Raw genomic sequence first — 16,223 nt, forward strand, 5'->3', positions numbered from 1 at the left:
TTTGCCTGGGAGTTCGCCTGGAGTGAGCCCAGTGAGGCTTACGTCTTGCAAACTGCTCTGAGGAAGCTCATAGTAGGAAGGTGATATGGAAGTGGGGGGGGGTTCAGCTGTTGTGACCTGCACTGGATGTGCCATGTTTGTCTTTCTTCCACAGGACAGAAGCGACTTTGTCTGTACAAAGTGCAAGCTGGTCTCCATATTGGAAGAGAAGATTGAAGGTCTGGAGCAACAGATAACAACCCTGCGTTGCATACGAGAAACTGAGGATTTTCTGGACAAAACTCAGGATATCCTTCTAGGGGCACAAAGCTCTAAAGATATAGAGCAGGTTGCACAGAGGAGCCAAGAGGCCAGTGAAGAAGCTTGGCAACATGTGACCTCCAGAAGAGGTAAGCGGAATGTCCGGGTTCCAGTAACACAGACACAGGTAACTAACCGCTTTCATGTTCTCTCCACAGGTACCGTTGCGGAGAGTGGACCAGATGATATGTCTGAGGCGAGAAAGCAGAAGGAGACTCCGCTGGTTGGAAGGCATGAGATGCGATGTCCTGAGGTTGGGGGTTCCACGATCACCACTCCCAAGAGAAGGAGGCGGGTGGTGGTGGTCGGGGACTCTCTCCTCCGGGGGTCTGAGTCATCTATCTGCCGCCCTGACCGGGAAAACCGAGAAGTCTGCTGCTTGCCAGGGGCTAGGATTCGCGATGTGACGGAGAGACTGCCGAGACTCATCAAGCCCTCGGATCGCTACCCCTTCCTGCTTCTCCACAAGGGCACCAATGATACTGCCAAGAATGACCTTGAGCGGATCACTGCGGACTACATGGCTCTGGGAAGAAGGATAAAGGAGTTGGAGGCGCAAGTGGTGTTCTCGTCCATCCTTCCCGTGGAAGGAAAAGGCCTGGGTAGGGACCGTCGAATCGTCGAAGTCAACGAATGGCTACGCACGTGGTGTCGGAGAGAAGGCTTTGAATTCTTTGACCATGGGATGGTCCTCAATGAAGGAGGAGTGCTGGGCAGAGATGGGCTCCATCTTACGAAGAGAGGGAAGAGCATCTTTGCCAGCAGGCTGGCTAACCTAGTGAGGAGGGCTTTAAACTAGGTTCACCGGGGGAAAGAGACCAAAGCCCTGAGGTAAGTGGGAAAGCGGGATACAGGGAGGAAGCACAGGCAGGAATCTCTGTGAGGGGAGGGCTCCTGCCTCATACTGGGAATGAGGGGCGATCAACAGGTTATCTCAAGTGCTTATATACGAATGCACAAAGCCTTGGAAACAAGCAGGGAGAACTGGAGGTCCTGGTGATGTCAAGGAACTATGACGTGATTGGAATAACAGAGACTTGGTGGGATAACTCACATGACTGGAGTACTGTCATGGATGGTTATAAACTGTTCAGGAAGGACAGGCAGGGCAGAAAAGGTGGGGGAGTAGCACTGTATGTAAGGGAACAGTATGACTGCTCAGAGCTCCGGTACGAAACTGTAGAAAAACCTGAGTGTCTCTGGATTAAGTTTAGAAGTGTGTGCAACAAGAGTGATGTAGTGGTGGGAGTCTGCTATAGACCACCGGACCAGGGGGATGAGGTAGATGAGGCTTTCTTCCGGCAGCTCACGGAAGCTACTAGATTGCATGCCCTGATTCTCATGGATGACTTTAATTTTCCTGATATCTGCTGGGAGAGCAATACAGCAGTGCATAGACAATCCAGGAAGTTTTTGGAAAGTGTAGGGGACAATTTCCTGGCGCAAGTGCTAGAGGAGCCAACTAGGGGGGGCGCTTTTCTTGACCTGCTGCTCACAAACTGGGTAGAATTAGTGGGGGAAGCAAAAGTGGATGGGAATCTGGGAGGCAGTGACCATGAGTTGGTTGAGTTCAGGATCCTGATGCAGGGAAGAAAGGTAAGCAGCAGGATACGGACCCTGGACTTCAGGAAAGCAGACTTCGACTCCCTCAGGGAATGGATGGCCAGGATCCCCTGGGGGACTAACATGAAGGGGAAAGGAGTCCAGGAGAGCTGGCTGTATTTCAAGGAATCCCTGTTGAGGTTACAGGGACAAACCATCCCGATGAGTCGAAAGAATAGTAAATATGGCAGGCAACCAGCTTGGCTTAATGGTGAAATCCTAGTGGATCTTAAACATAAAAAAGAAGCTCACAAGAAGTGGAAGGTTGGACATATGACTAGGGAAGAGTATAAAAATATTGCTCGGGCATGTAGGAATGATATCAGGAGGGCCAAATCGCACCTGGAGCTGCAGCTAGCAAGAGATGTCAAGAGTAACAAGAAGGGTTTCTTTAGGTATGTTGGCAACAAGAAGAAAGCCAAGGAAAGTGTGGGCCCCTTACTGAATGAGGGAGGCAACCTAGTGACAGAGGATGTGGAAAAAGCTAATGTACTCAATGCTTTTTTTGCCTCTGTCTTCACTAACAAGGTCAGCTCACAGACTGCTGCGCTGGGCATCACAAAATGGGGAAGAGATAGAGGTGGTTAGGGACTATTTAGAAAAGCTGGACGTGCACAAGTCCATGGGGCCGGACGAGTTGCATCCGAGAGTGCTGAAGGAATTGGCGGCTGTGATTGCAGAGCCATTGGCCATTATCTTTGAAAACTCGTGGTGAACCGGGGAAGTCCCGGATGACTGGAAAAAGGCTAATGTAGTGCCAATCTTTAAAAAAGGGAAGAAGGAGGATCCTGGGAACTACAGGCCAGTCAGCCTCACCTCAGTCCCTGGAAAAATCATGGAGCAGGTGCTCAAAGAATCAATCCTGAAGCACTTGCATAAGAGGAAAGTGATCAGGAACAGCCAGCATGGATTCACCAAGGGAAGGTCATGCCTGACTAATCTAATCGCCTTTTATGATGAGATTACTGGTTCTGTGGATGAAGGGAAAGCAGTGGATGTATTGTTTCTTGACTTTAGCAAAGCTTTTGACACGGTCTCCCACAGTATTCTTGTCAGCAAGTTAAGGAAGTATGGGCTGGATGAATGCACTATAAGGTGGGTAGAAAGCTGGCTAGATTGTCAGCCTCAACGGGTAGTGATCAATGGCTCCATGTCTAGTTGGCAGCCGGTGTCAAGTGGAGTACCCAAGGGTCGGTCCTGGGGCCAGTTTTGTTCAATATCTTCGTAAATGATCTGGAGGATGGTGTAGATTGCACTCTCAGCAAATTTGCGGATGATACTAAACTGGGAGGAGTGGTAGATACACTGGAGGGGAGGGATAGGATACAGAAGGACCTAGACAAATTGGAGGATTGGGCCAAAAGAAATCTGATGAGGTTCAATAAGGATAAGTGTAGGGTCCTGCACTTAGGACGGAAGAATCCAATGCACCGCTACAGACTAGGGGCTGAATGGTTAGGCAGCAGTTCTGCGGAAAAGGACCTAGGGGTGACAGTGGATGAGAAGCTGGATATGAGTCAGCAGTGTGCCCTTGTTGCCAAGAAGGCCAATGGCATTTTGGGATGTATAAGTAGGGGCATAGCGAGCAGATCGAGGGACGTGATCGTTCCCCTCTATTCGACATTGGTGTGGCCTCATCTGGAGTACTGTGTCCAGTTTTGGGCCCCACACTACAAGAAGGATGTGGATAAATTGGAGAGAGTCCAGCGAAGGGCAACAAAAATGATTAGGGGTCTGGAACACATGACTTATGAGGAGAGGCTGAGGGAGCTGGGATTGTTTAGTCTGCAGAAGAGAAGAATGAGGGGGGATTTGATAGCTGCTTTCAACTACCTGAAAGGGGGTTCCAAAGAGGATGGCTCTAGACTGTTCTCAATGGTAGCAGATGACAGAACGAGGAGTAATGGTCTCAAGTTGCAGTGGGGGAGGTTTAGATTGGATATTAGGAAAAACTTTTTCACTATGAGGGTGGTGAAACACTGGAATGCATTACCTAGGGAGGTGGTAGAATCTCCTTCCTTAGAGGTTTTTAAGGTCAGGCTTGACAAAGCCCTGGCTGGGATGATTTAACTGGGAATTGGTCCTGCTTCGAGCAGGGGGTTGGACTAGATGACCTTCTGGGGTCCCTTCCAACCCTGATATTCTATGATTCTATGATACTGTCCAGGCTGCCTGAGTATGGCTTCATGAGCCATGGCATTAAGGGGTAGGCTGGGTCCCCAAGGATACATATAGGCATTTCAACATCCCCAATGGTTATTTTCTGGTCTGGGAAGAAAGTCCCTTCCTGCAGCTTTTGAAACAGACAAGAGTTCCTGAAGATGCGAGCGTCATGTACCTTTCCTAGCCATCCCACGCTGATGTTGGTGAAACATCCCTTGTGATCCACCAGTGCTTGCAGCACTATTGACAAGTACTCATTGCAGTTTATGTACTTGCCGGTTTGGTGCTCTGGTGCCAAGATAGGGATATGGGTTCCGTCTATGGCCCCACCACAGTTAGGGAATCCCATTGCAGCAAAGCCATCCACTATGACCTGCACATTTCCCAGGGTCACTACCCTTGATATCAGCAGATTTTTGATTGCGTTGGCTACTTGCATCACAGCAGCCACCACAGTAGATTTGCCCACTCCAAATTGATTCCTGACTGACCGGTAGCTGTCTGGCGTTGCAAGCTTCCACAGGGCTATTGCCACTTGCTTCTCTAACTGTGAGGGCTGCTCTCATCTTGGTATTCTTGCGCCTCAGGGCAGGGGAAAGCAAGTCACAGAGTTCCATGAAAGTGCCCTTACGCATGCGAAAGTTTTGCAGCCACTGGGAATCGTCCCAGACCTGCAACACTGTGCAGTCCCACCAGTTTCTGCTTGCTTCCCGAGCCAAGAATCGGCGTTCCACCGCATGAACCTGCCCCATTAGCACCATGATGCCCACATTGGCAGGGCCCGTGCTTTGAGAGAAGTCTGTGTCCATATCCTCATCACTCTCATCACCGCGCTGACATCGTCTACTCTCCCAGTTTTGCTTTGCCAAGTTCTGGTGCTGCATATACTGCTGGATAATGCATGTGGTGTTTAATGTGCTCTTAATTGCCAAAGTGATCTGAGCGGACTCCATGCTTGCCATGGTATGGTGTCTACGCAGAAAAAAGACACGGAACAATTGTCTGCCGTTGCTCTGACGGAGGGAGGGGCGACTGACGACATGGCTTACAGGGTTGTCTTACAGGGAATTAAAATCAACAAAGGGGGTGGCTTTGCGAGAAACAGAATGGTCCCCTCAAGGATAGAACTCAAAACCTCAAGGAAAGAACTCAAAACTGGGTTTAGCAGGCCCTTGATTTCACGGAGGAAGGGAGGAGAAAATGAATACAAAACAAATCTGGTCTATTTCTTGTTTTGATCCACTTCATCTATCTTTATACATTTTGCTGGCAGCAGACTGTGCAGTACGACCACTAGCCATCGTCATCTCCTGGGTGCTTGGCAGAAGACGGTGCAGTCTGACTGCTCGCCATCATCTTCTGCTGGCTGCAGATTAAAAGAAACTTAAAAGGGAAATGACTTGGCTGAATCACACCCATGTTTGTCCAGGCGCCCCTTACCTCATTGAGGTCGGTTAAAAGAGCACCCTGGACTACGTCAACAATGGCTACCAGTCATACTGCAGTGTCTGCTGCCAAAAGCAATAAACTGTTGCTGTATAGCAATGCAGTACCACGTTTGCCAACACCCAGGAGACATACAGTGACGGTTAGCTGAGCGGGCTCCGTGCTTGCCATGGTATGGCATCTGCACAGGTAACTCAAGAAAAAAGGCACAAAATGATTGTCTGCCCTTGCTTTCACAGAGGCAGGGAGAGAAGGGGGGCCTGACAATATGTACCCAGAACCACCCGCGACAATGTTTTAGCCCCATCAGGCACTGGGATTTCTACCCAGAATTCAAATGGGCGGCGGAGATTGCAGGATAGCTACCCATAGTGCAACGCTCTGGAAGTTGATGGTTGCCTTGGTAGTGTGGATGCACTCCGCCGACTACATGCACTTAGAGCATTTGTGTGGGGACACACACAATCAACTATATAAAAACATTTTCTACAAAACTGACTTCTATAAATTTGACCTAATTCCGTAGTGTAGACATACCCATATAAAGGTACAAAAGCCTCCCACCTGCTGCCCCCGGCCCCACCCCCATTTCACCCCTTCCATGAGGCCCCGCCCCTGCCCTGCCTCTTCCTACCCCTTCCCCACCCCCATTCCAACCCCTTCCCCAAAGTCCCAACCCCAACTCCTTCCCATCCCTGCCCCTACTCCAACCCCTTCCCCAAATCCCCGCCCCTGCCCTGCCGCTTCTTCGCCTCCTCCCCTGAGCACGCAGCTCCCCGCTCCTCCGTCATCCCTCTTGGAAAGCGCTAAGTGCCACCAAACAGCTGTTTGGTGGCGAGAAGCACCTGGAGGTAGGCACAGGAGCTGGGACACAGCGTGCTGGGGCAGCGGGTGAGGGGAGCTTGGCAGCCGCAGGAAATAATTCCACAGGATGCATACGGCCCACGGGCCATGTGTTTGAGACCCCTGGTCTAGGCTCTAGTCAACGTAGTTTGATTTTATTTCCCATGGAACAATTTCTTTCCAACCCTTCTCCTTGCTACCCCTCGAATCTCTACTCTCTGTGAAATCACTTGTCCTTGGTGTCACTCTGAAGGGATCTAGAGCTGTGTGTTGATTGGGGCAGAGATGGGAGGTGGAGCTGGTCACCTTGGGGCCCTGTTCCTTTGGGAGCAGCAGATCTGTGACTGCTGTGAGTGCCCTGTGGGACAGAGACTAGGTGCTGCAGGGGGATGCTCGGAGGACCGAGGGGTGAAGTGTGCTTATTACCAACCTGGAAGGAGGTCACTCCCCCACAAAAGGCCTAGAGGGCACAGCTTGTGTGGCGTGTGGCTGAGGGAGTTGGGGAGCTGCCCCTCAGTGGGCACAGACAAGGCTTCCTCATGCTAGGGGCCCATGGAACTGCACTGGGGCATTAGGGCCAGCACAACTACAAATGGAGAGCACCCCCTACTGACATCCCCCTACCAACAGCACAGGCCCCCTAGCACTGCACTAGGGCACTGGGGCCAGCGCTGACTTCCAGAAGAGATCGTGAGCGTCCCCTACTGAGCCCCCACACCGCTCCCTGAAGCACAGGCCCATAGAAACGCACGGGGAATTAGGGTCAGCACAGACTGAGAGAACACTCCGTACTGGAACTGCCATATTGCTCCCTAAAGAACAGGCCCCAAAGCATCATGCTGGGGTCAGCTTTGGCTGTGAGAGGACAATGCCCTGTAATGAGCTTCCCACCCTGCTCCTTACAACATGCAGGGTGGTAGATGAAGGTTACCTGAGCACACAACACCGGCATCTTCTCCGTGGTTACAGTTATTGTCTCCCCAAGGCCGAGCCCTGCATTCGGTGAGGGAAGCTTCTGTCCCTGTGCAGTGAACGTCATCCAGCCAGATACGGTCTGATCCTCGCCCAAATCGAGCCCCTCCTGGGGCTGATAACGCCATACCACAGCCCAGCTGCCTGCACACGACTCTGGCCTCAGTTAAATCCCAGCTGTCATCACACACGGTTCCCCACTGCTGGTTTTGAAGCACCTCAACTCTCCCAGAGCATCTATTGAGACCGTTCACCAGTCGGAGCTGAGCCACTTCTGAGATGCCAGAGTCTGCAAACACCCCAAGGGAATAAACAGTCAGGGAGGTTCCTGTGCATCTGATCAGTAGTGATGCTGGGGAACATAGAGCCTCCCACTGACAGGTCTGAACAGCCTCTGCAACAGCCTGTTAGGGGTTCACTCCCTGTCAATCGCAGTTAACTCATGCGATTAACTCAAAAAAATTAATTGTGATTTAAAAAACTAATCACTATTAATCGTAGTTTTAATCGCACTGTTAAACAATAGAATACCAAATGAAATGTATTAAATATTTTGCATGTTTTTCTAAGCCCTAACTTGTATCTGCCTATTTGGAACCTGGGATGCAGATCCTGGACTAGACTTAACAGGCCCCAGACTGGACTGGCCAGAGGAATTGCTGCAATGCAGAGATTTGGCTTAGCCCGTTCTTCTCAGTGTGCTTGTAGGGCACCAGTACAGATGGTCACACACGTGATGGAGGAGAGACCTGTTAGAAGACGGGACTTTGAGGATGTACAGTCAGATGGCTGAACAAGCTAGATGGAAGCAAGATCTGAATGACCTCTTCCCCTGACAGCTAGTGATGAGCAGAGGAGGGGGAAAGGATTCAGGACCAGACGGTATTTATATGAAGACACTCACTCTGCATAGTATCCAGCAGAAAGAGCTGTGTTGGTCACCCACAAACTGAACTGAACTTACTAACCAGGGGGCTCAGACACCAGACACCTATCAAGAGTGAGACGGGATGGAGATGGGTGTTCCTGCTGAGGGGTGTGGGGTGTGTAAGAGGTATAGATATGATTTAATCTGCCCCTCACCCATAGGCCCAGACTCCGTGGGTGCTCTGGGGCTGAAGTACCCATGGGGAAAAATTGGTGGGTGCTCTGCACCCACCGGCAGCTCCCCACCCCCCCACCCAGCTCCCTTCTGCCTCCGCTCCATGTCCGCCTCCTCCCCTGAGCACGCCGCGTGCCCGCTTTTCCCCCTAGCTTCCAGCACTTGCGCCACGAAACACCTGTTTCATGCAGCTGGGGGGGGGAGGGGGAACGTGGCGTGCTCGGGAAAGAGGCGGGGCCAGGGAGGGGATTTGGGGAAGAGGTCCAATAGGGGTGGGGGGGCGGAGTTGGGACAATGACTTTAGGGAAGGGGTTGGAATGGGGGCAGGGAAGGGGTGGAGTCAGGGCAGGACCGGGTGGGCACGAGCACCCACCAGCACCAGGGAAAGTTGGCGCCTATGCCCTCACCACTCTTCAAAGGTAAAGCTAATTAAGGCTCCATTAGGAATCTTTTGGGATTAAGTGATCACTAGAGCAGAAATCATCTGCTGTGACACTGTGTTTCTGCCCAGCCTGCTTCAGCACTGAGGTCTCTCCACTAAGAGCTGGGGGGAGCCTCAAGAGAGCGACCTGCAGAGGTCACAGTAGAGAGGCCGGGGGCAGCAGGAGGTGAGGGCGAGCAGAGTGATGAGTGGCTGGCAGGGCAGCTGCCACCAGAGCAAGCACCCAGACAGGAGAGCGAACCAGGCGCTCTCCTCCCCGCCCCCATGGTGGGAGCTGAACTCACACAGGTGCACCTCTGAACTCTGGGTCTTCACTAACCAAGGACAACCACTGTGAGAGGGGTCACTGGAGGGAGAAGGGAGGGACACGTTAAAGGAACGTTTGGTTGCTGGACTCAAGATCCTAAGGCAAAAGACACTGCCCAACATACTCTGGGATAACTGTTTTGCTCTTCCGGCGTTTTCTCAAGTTAATGCGAGGGGATTTCCCTCCTTTCATTAAAAAGTTTTTTTCTGCACTGACACTCTGTGCTTGCAAGAGGGAAAGCTTTGCCTCATAGAAGCACCCACGGGGTGGTGTGTAATTGCCCCTGGTTACTGGGTGGATGCTCAAGCCGGATCTGTGTTATATTGCTGAGAAGGAACTCCGAGATATTAAACCCATCCCTGGTCACTTCTGACACCACTGGGGGAAGGGTTACTTAGATATCAACTTGTGACATACACAAAAGAAGAAGACCCCCCACTGATATGCAGCCTGGGGTAGGACACGGCAGTTGAGAAAGAGGACAGGGAAATATGTCGGCTGTGCAAGACAGAAAGTAACAAAGAATTGCGTGTCCTGTGTCCAGCCTTTGGGGAAGTTACAAGTTTAGGGCCAAATTCCTGAAATGCAAATCCACCAGAACACAGTGATTAGGAACTGGACTCTTGAGAAACTGGCCCTGGATTTTTAGTTTGAGTGAGCGGCTGCAGGCTCTGTCAACACCAAATCCAAACAGTAGAAGCTGCAGTTACCCAGGTCCCCAAAGTGTCGCAGCAGGGTCTGGCCCAGGTATAACTAGATGCCAACTGGAAGAGGACACAGGGATGCCTAGAGTTATATGGGGATCCCCTGGGTGAGATATACTGTGTGCACAATAGCTCACCAAAGGTGGTATGTGAGGTCTCTACCAAGAGCCAGCAGCCTGCTGGTCTCCCTAATAGGGGCAAGATCTTTGTATGGGACACAGTTGAAGAGAGATGTAAAATGTAAAATATGAGGTTGCAGAAGTGTTGCAGTAAAGCTTGTCACCTGTGCCATGGCAATCCCTTCGGCGGAGCCAATCAGCACATAGTACAAAGCACAGCCGTGGAGACAGGCTATATTCACTGTCTGGGCCCTGTGGGGACCTGAGAATATGCAAAAACAAAGGACCCTCAGAACAAGTCTCGGAAGAGAGACCTCCTCTGAGAAGACAATGGTCTATATCTGTAACCCCCACACCCCGTGGGTGCTGTGTTCTGTCCCATCTAGTTTCACCGAGACCACACAGAGAGATAAAATGAGTCTCCTCTACAGCTTATGCGGCAGAGACTCATGCACTAAGCTCCAGAGGTCCCAGGTTTGATCCCGCCTGCTGATGACCGGGGTCTATCAGTGTCATATACCTACGAAGAAAGAGGAGAGGGGACAAGAGCTCCCTTTCACCCAGGAGGTGGCTGACAGCATTTGTCTCAGGAACAGGAGATCACAGCCAAGCCTGGAGTAAAACCCTGGAAGAACTGTGGGGTGAGTGTTGCTCTACCAGACAGAAAAGTATCTCGTTCAATAAGTCTAGGGTCTAGTCAGCGTGGTATGATTTTATTGGCCATGGAACCATTTCTTTCCAACCCTTCTCTTTGCTACTCCTCGAATCTCTACACTCTGTGAAATCACTTGTCCTTGGTGTGCCTATGAAGGGATCTAGAGCTGTGTTTTGATCAGGGCAGAGATGGGAGTTGGAGCTGGTCAGCTGGGGGCCCTGTTCCTTTCGGAGCAGTGGATCTGTGACTGCTGTGAATGCCCAGTGGGACAGGGGCTGGGTGCCGCAGGGGGACACTTGGAGGGCTGGGGGCTGGAGTTTGCCTATCATCAACCTGGAGAGAGGCCACCCCACAAGGCCTAGAGGGCACGACTTGTATGGCCTGAGTCCAAGGGAGTCGAGGAGCTTCCCCCCAGTGGGCACAGACAAGGCTTCCTCATGCCAGGGGCCCTTGGCACCGCACTGGGGAACTGGGGCCAGCACTGCCTTCAAAGGAAGAGTGCCCCCTACTGAGTCCCCCCCACACTCCCTACAGCACAAGCCCATAGAACACACAAGGGAATTAGGCTCAGTACAGACTGTGAAAGGCGAGCGCCCCCTACTGGAACTGCCATATTACTCCCTGACGCTCAGGCACCAAAGCACGATGCTGGGGTCAGCACTGGCTGTGAGAGGACAATGCCCCATAATGAGCTTCCCACTCTGCTCCCTGCAACAGTGGTGAAAGAAGTTTACCTGAGCACACAACACCGGCATCTTCTCCATGGTTACAGTTATTGTCTCCCCAAGGCCGAGACCTGCAATCAGAGAGGGCAGCTTCTGTCCCTGTGCAGTGAACATCATCCAGCCAGACACGGTCTGATCCTCGCCCAAATCGAGCTCTTCCTGGGGCTGATAACGCCGTCCCACAGCCCAGCTGCCTGCACACAACTCCAGCATCAGTTATGTCCCAGCTGTCATCACACACGGTTCCCCACTGCTGGTTGTGAAGCACCTCGACTCTCCCAGCGCAGTGACTGGAGCTGTTCACCAGTCGGAGCTGAGCCACTTCTGAAATGCCTGAGTCTGCAAACACCCCAAAGGAATAAACATTCAGGGAGGTTCCTGTGCATCTGACCACTAGTGATGCTGGGGGACATAGCCCCTCCCACTGACTGGTCTGAATAACCTCTGCAACTGCGTTCACTCCCCACTAAGGCTATCAATTAATCACAAAAAGAAAAGGAGTACTTGTGGCACCTTAGAGACTAACCAATTTATCTGAACATAAGCTTTTGTGAGCTACAGCTCACTTCATCGGATGCAAGTTAACTCACAGTTAACTCTGTCTCAGAGCAGCTGATCAGCCTGGGTGCGGGGTCACATGCCCCCCAACCCCACCCACAAGTTGCTGCTTGCCTTATACTGAGCATGTTAATTCGCCCCTTCCATACGTGGGCCTGTGTTTCTCCAGCAGTGAGGAGGTAAGCGAGCGTCAACACCAGAAACAGAAAAGCTAGAGGAGGTTCGAGGAAAATGTCATTCTCAGAAAGTCTGGAAGATTTCAAGAGATTCTACAAAGGTCCAGAACATTCTAGGAGGCTAGTGGAAAATGAATCCACATGTGGAATACCTGAAACATTTTATTTTAAAACAGGGCTGTCAATTAATCGCAGTTAACTCAAGCAATCAACACTAAAATGTTAATCACAATTTTAAAAATTAATCGCGGTTTTAATCACACTGTTAAACAATAGAATACCACTTGAAATTTATTAAATACTTTTGGATGTTTTTCTTCGTTTTCAAACATATTGATTTCAATTACAACACAGAATACAAAGTGTAGAGTGCTTTTGAATTACAAATATTTGCACTGTAAACATGATAAACAAAAGAAATAGTATTGTTCAATTCACCTCATAAAAGTACTGTAGGGCAATCTCTTTCTCGTGTAAGTGCAAAGTACAATGTAGATTTTTTTGTTGTTGTATAACTGCACTTAACAATTAAAACTTAGAGCCTACATGTCCCACTCACTCCAACTTCTTGTTCAGCCAATTGCTAAGACAAACAAGTTTATTTACATTTACGGGAGATAATGCTGCCTGCTTCTTATTTACAGTGTCACCAGAAAGTGAGAAGAGGCATTCACATGGCACTTTTGTAGCTGGCATTGGAAGTTATTTATGTGCCAAATATGCTAACCATTCATATGCCCCTTCTTGCTTCGGCCACCATTCCAGACGACATGCATCCATGGTGATGACGATGGTTAAATAAATAATGTGTTAATTTAATTTCTGACTGAAATCCTTGGGGGAGAATTGTATATCTCCTGCTCTGTGTTTTACCTGCATTCTGCCATATATTTAATATTAAACCAGTCTTGCACAATGACAGTACATGTTGTTTGTTTTCAGAACTTTCACTGCAGATGTGACAAAATACAAAGAAGGAACCAAGGTGAGATTTCTAAAGCTAGATACAGCACTCGACCCAAGGTTTAAGAATCTGAAGTGCCTTCCAAAATCTGAGCGGGACCAAGTGTGGAGTATGCTTTCAGAAGTCTTGAAAGAGCAACACTCCAATGCGGAAACTACAGAACCTGAACAACCAAGGAAGAAATTCAACCTTCTGCTGGTGGCATCTGACTCAGATGATGAAAATGAACATGTGTTGGTCCACACTGTTTTGGATCATTATCGAGCAGAACCCATCATAAGCATGGATACACATCCTCTGGAATGATGGCTGAAGCATGGGACATATGAATCTTTAGCGCATCTGATGCATAAATACTTTGTGACCCCAGCTACTACAGCGCCATGCGAATGCCTGTTCTCACTTTCAGATAACATTGTAAACAAGAAGCAGGCAGTAATATCTCCTGCAAATGTGAACAAACTTCTCTGTCTGAGTGATTGGCTGAACAAGACGTAGGACTGAGTGGACTTGTAGAATCTAAAGTTTTACATTGTTTTATTTTTGAGTGCAGTTATTTTTTGTACATAATTCTACGTTTGTAAGTTCAACTTTCCTGATAAAGAGATTGCACTACAGTACTTGTATAACGTGAATTGAAAATACTATTTCTTTTGTTTCTTTTTCACAGTGCAAATATTTGTACTCAAAAATAAAGTGAGCACTGTACACTTTGTATTCTGTAGTGTAATTGAATTCAATATATTAGAAGATGGAGAAAACATTCCCCCAAAATTGAAATAAATGGTATTCTATTGTTGTGTAAAAGCACAATTAATTGAGCGATTAATCATGATTCATTTTTTTAGTCACTTGACAGACCTACTCCCCACCACTGCCATGCAGCCACTTCTGGGGTGGAACAGAGTAGCTGAGAGACAGGGCACAGAAACTGATGGGCTGTGTAGGAGAGGAAGTGAAGAAGAACCCTATCTCCAGTCACAGCAGTGGGGGATATTACAGGTTCAGGGTTAATTAGCTGAGCTGCAAATCACCGGGGATGGCAGGGGTAGGATACCCACATAAAGGGACCCCTGAGCGGCTGCAGGCTCCATTCGAACCCAAATCCCACAAATGGGATCTACGGTTACCCAGCACCTCATTGTGCTGGAGTGGGGCAGGGGGATCACAGTGATCAGCGATGGGGAGAGTCTTTCACAGAGGCACACGTACTGTTCCCTGCAGCACAGGCCCTAAGTGCTGTGCTGGGGCACTGGGGCCAGCACAGAGGGAAAGGGCAGAGAGCCCCCTACTGAGACCCCATCCTGCTCGCTGCAGTACAGGCCCTCAGCACCATGCTGGGGCACTGGGGTCAGCGCTGACTCAGATAGGAGAGCTGGATCTGTGCTGAAAACTTCCCAACCTGCACCACCCACAGTGACGTCATGGATGCAAGTTACCAGAGCACTCGACACCAGCATCTTCTCCGTGGGTACAGTTACTGTCTCCCCAAGACCAAGCCCTGCAATCAGATAGGGCAACTTCTGTCCCTGTGCAGGTGACATTATCCAGCCAGATATGATCAGATCCCTGCCCAAAGTGAGCCCCAGCGGGGGCTGATAGCGCCGTCCCACAGCCCAACTGCCTGCACACGATTCCAGCATCCTATAAGTCCCAGCCGCCATCACACACGGTTCCCCACTTCTTGTTATGAAACACCTCCACTCTCCCAGCGCAGCGACTCGAACCATTCACCAGTCAGAGCTAAGCCACTTCTAAAATGCCAGAGTCTGCAAACACCCCAAGGGAATAAACACTCAGGGACGTTCCTCTACATCTGATCATTCATGTCAATGGGGAATATAGCCCCTCCTGCTGATGGGTCTGACCAGTCTCTGCACAAAGTGAGGTCCTGTCAAGGGCTCCCCACCACTGACCAGGCTTTTTCCACTCCCATTCTGGCGAGCTCTCACCTAGTTAGGCAGACTGGACTGCAGTCTGACCTACTGCTTCCACTAGAGCACTTAATGAAAAAGATCATCCCCCTTCCCCCCCCCCACTGCCTTCATGTAGAAGCTGGTGTGAACCTCCTGGGGAGAAGATTTACACCCTCATTCCTGGGGCTGGTATTCGCTCCAGTGGGATACTGTGCAGTGTTGCAGGGCAGACACTGGCATAAGCATCTTGGTGATTGGGAGCTGAACACAGTCACTCGTGTCATTAGTGGTTGCCTTAGCCTGACATCAGCATCGAAGTCTAGATGATCCAGGACTGTGGACCCACTTGAGCAGTAGCCTGAGGGACTTCCTTGTACTGCATGGGCCACAGCAAGTGAAAGCAGTGAAATCAAGTGAAATCATGGAGCAAGTGAAATCATGGAGCAGGTCCTCAAAGAATCAATCCTGAAGCACTTGCATGAGAGGAAAGTGATCAGGAACAGCCAGCATGGATTCACCAAGGGAAGGTCATGCCTGACTAATCTAATCGCCTTTTATGATGAGATTACTGGTTCTGTGGATGAAGGGAAAGCAGTGGATGTATTGTTTCTTGACTTTAGCAAAGCTTTTGACACGGTCTCCCACAGTATTCTTGTCAGCAAGTTAAGGAAGTATGGGCTGGATGAATGCACTACAAGGTGGGTAGAAAGCTGGCTAGATTGTCGGCCTCAACGGGTAGTGATCAATGGCTCCATGTCTAGTTGGCAGCCGGTGTCAAGTGGAGTACCCAAGGGTCGGTCCTGGGGCCAGTTTTGTTCAATATCTTCGTAAATGATCTGGAGGACGGTGTGGATTGCACTCTCAGCAAATTTGCGGATGATACTAAACTGGGAGGAGTGGTAGATACGCTGGAGGGGAGGGATAGGATACAGAAAGACCTAGACAAATTGGAGGATTGGGCCAAAAGAAATCTGATGAGGTTCAATAAGAATAAGTGCAGGGTCCTGCACTTGGGACGGAAGAACCCAATGCACAGCTACAGACTAGGGACCGAATGGCTAGGCAGCAGTTCTGCGGAAAAGGACCTAGGGGTGACAGTGGACGAGAAGCTGGATATGAGTCAGCAGTGTGCCCTTGTTGCCAAGAAGGCCAATGGCATTTTGGGATGTATAAGTAGGGGCATAGCGAGCAGATCGAGGGACGTGATCGTTCCCCTCTATTCGACATTG

The 16,223-nt window shown here is 50.0% G+C and overlaps 1 protein-coding gene across 2 annotated transcripts in view; it reads right to left on the minus strand.

Annotated features, from left to right (window-relative positions):
• LOC140902092 (scavenger receptor cysteine-rich domain-containing protein DMBT1-like) overlaps positions 1-16,223 on the minus strand; it is a 92,086-nt gene that overhangs the window by 29,985 nt on the left and 45,878 nt on the right. For both annotated transcript variants that reach the window (XM_073321783.1, XM_073321782.1), the window contains exons 8-9: positions 11,390-11,719; positions 7,286-7,615 (exon numbers count right to left, since the gene is read on the minus strand). In XM_073321783.1, coding sequence (XP_073177884.1) covers positions 7,286-7,615; positions 11,390-11,719 — 660 coding nt within the window. The remainder of the gene's footprint in view (positions 1-7,285; positions 7,616-11,389; positions 11,720-16,223) is intronic.

Source organism: Lepidochelys kempii, chromosome 23, assembly GCF_965140265.1.
Source record: "Lepidochelys kempii isolate rLepKem1 chromosome 23, rLepKem1.hap2, whole genome shotgun sequence".
NCBI classification, from domain to species: Eukaryota; Metazoa; Chordata; order Testudines; family Cheloniidae; genus Lepidochelys; species Lepidochelys kempii.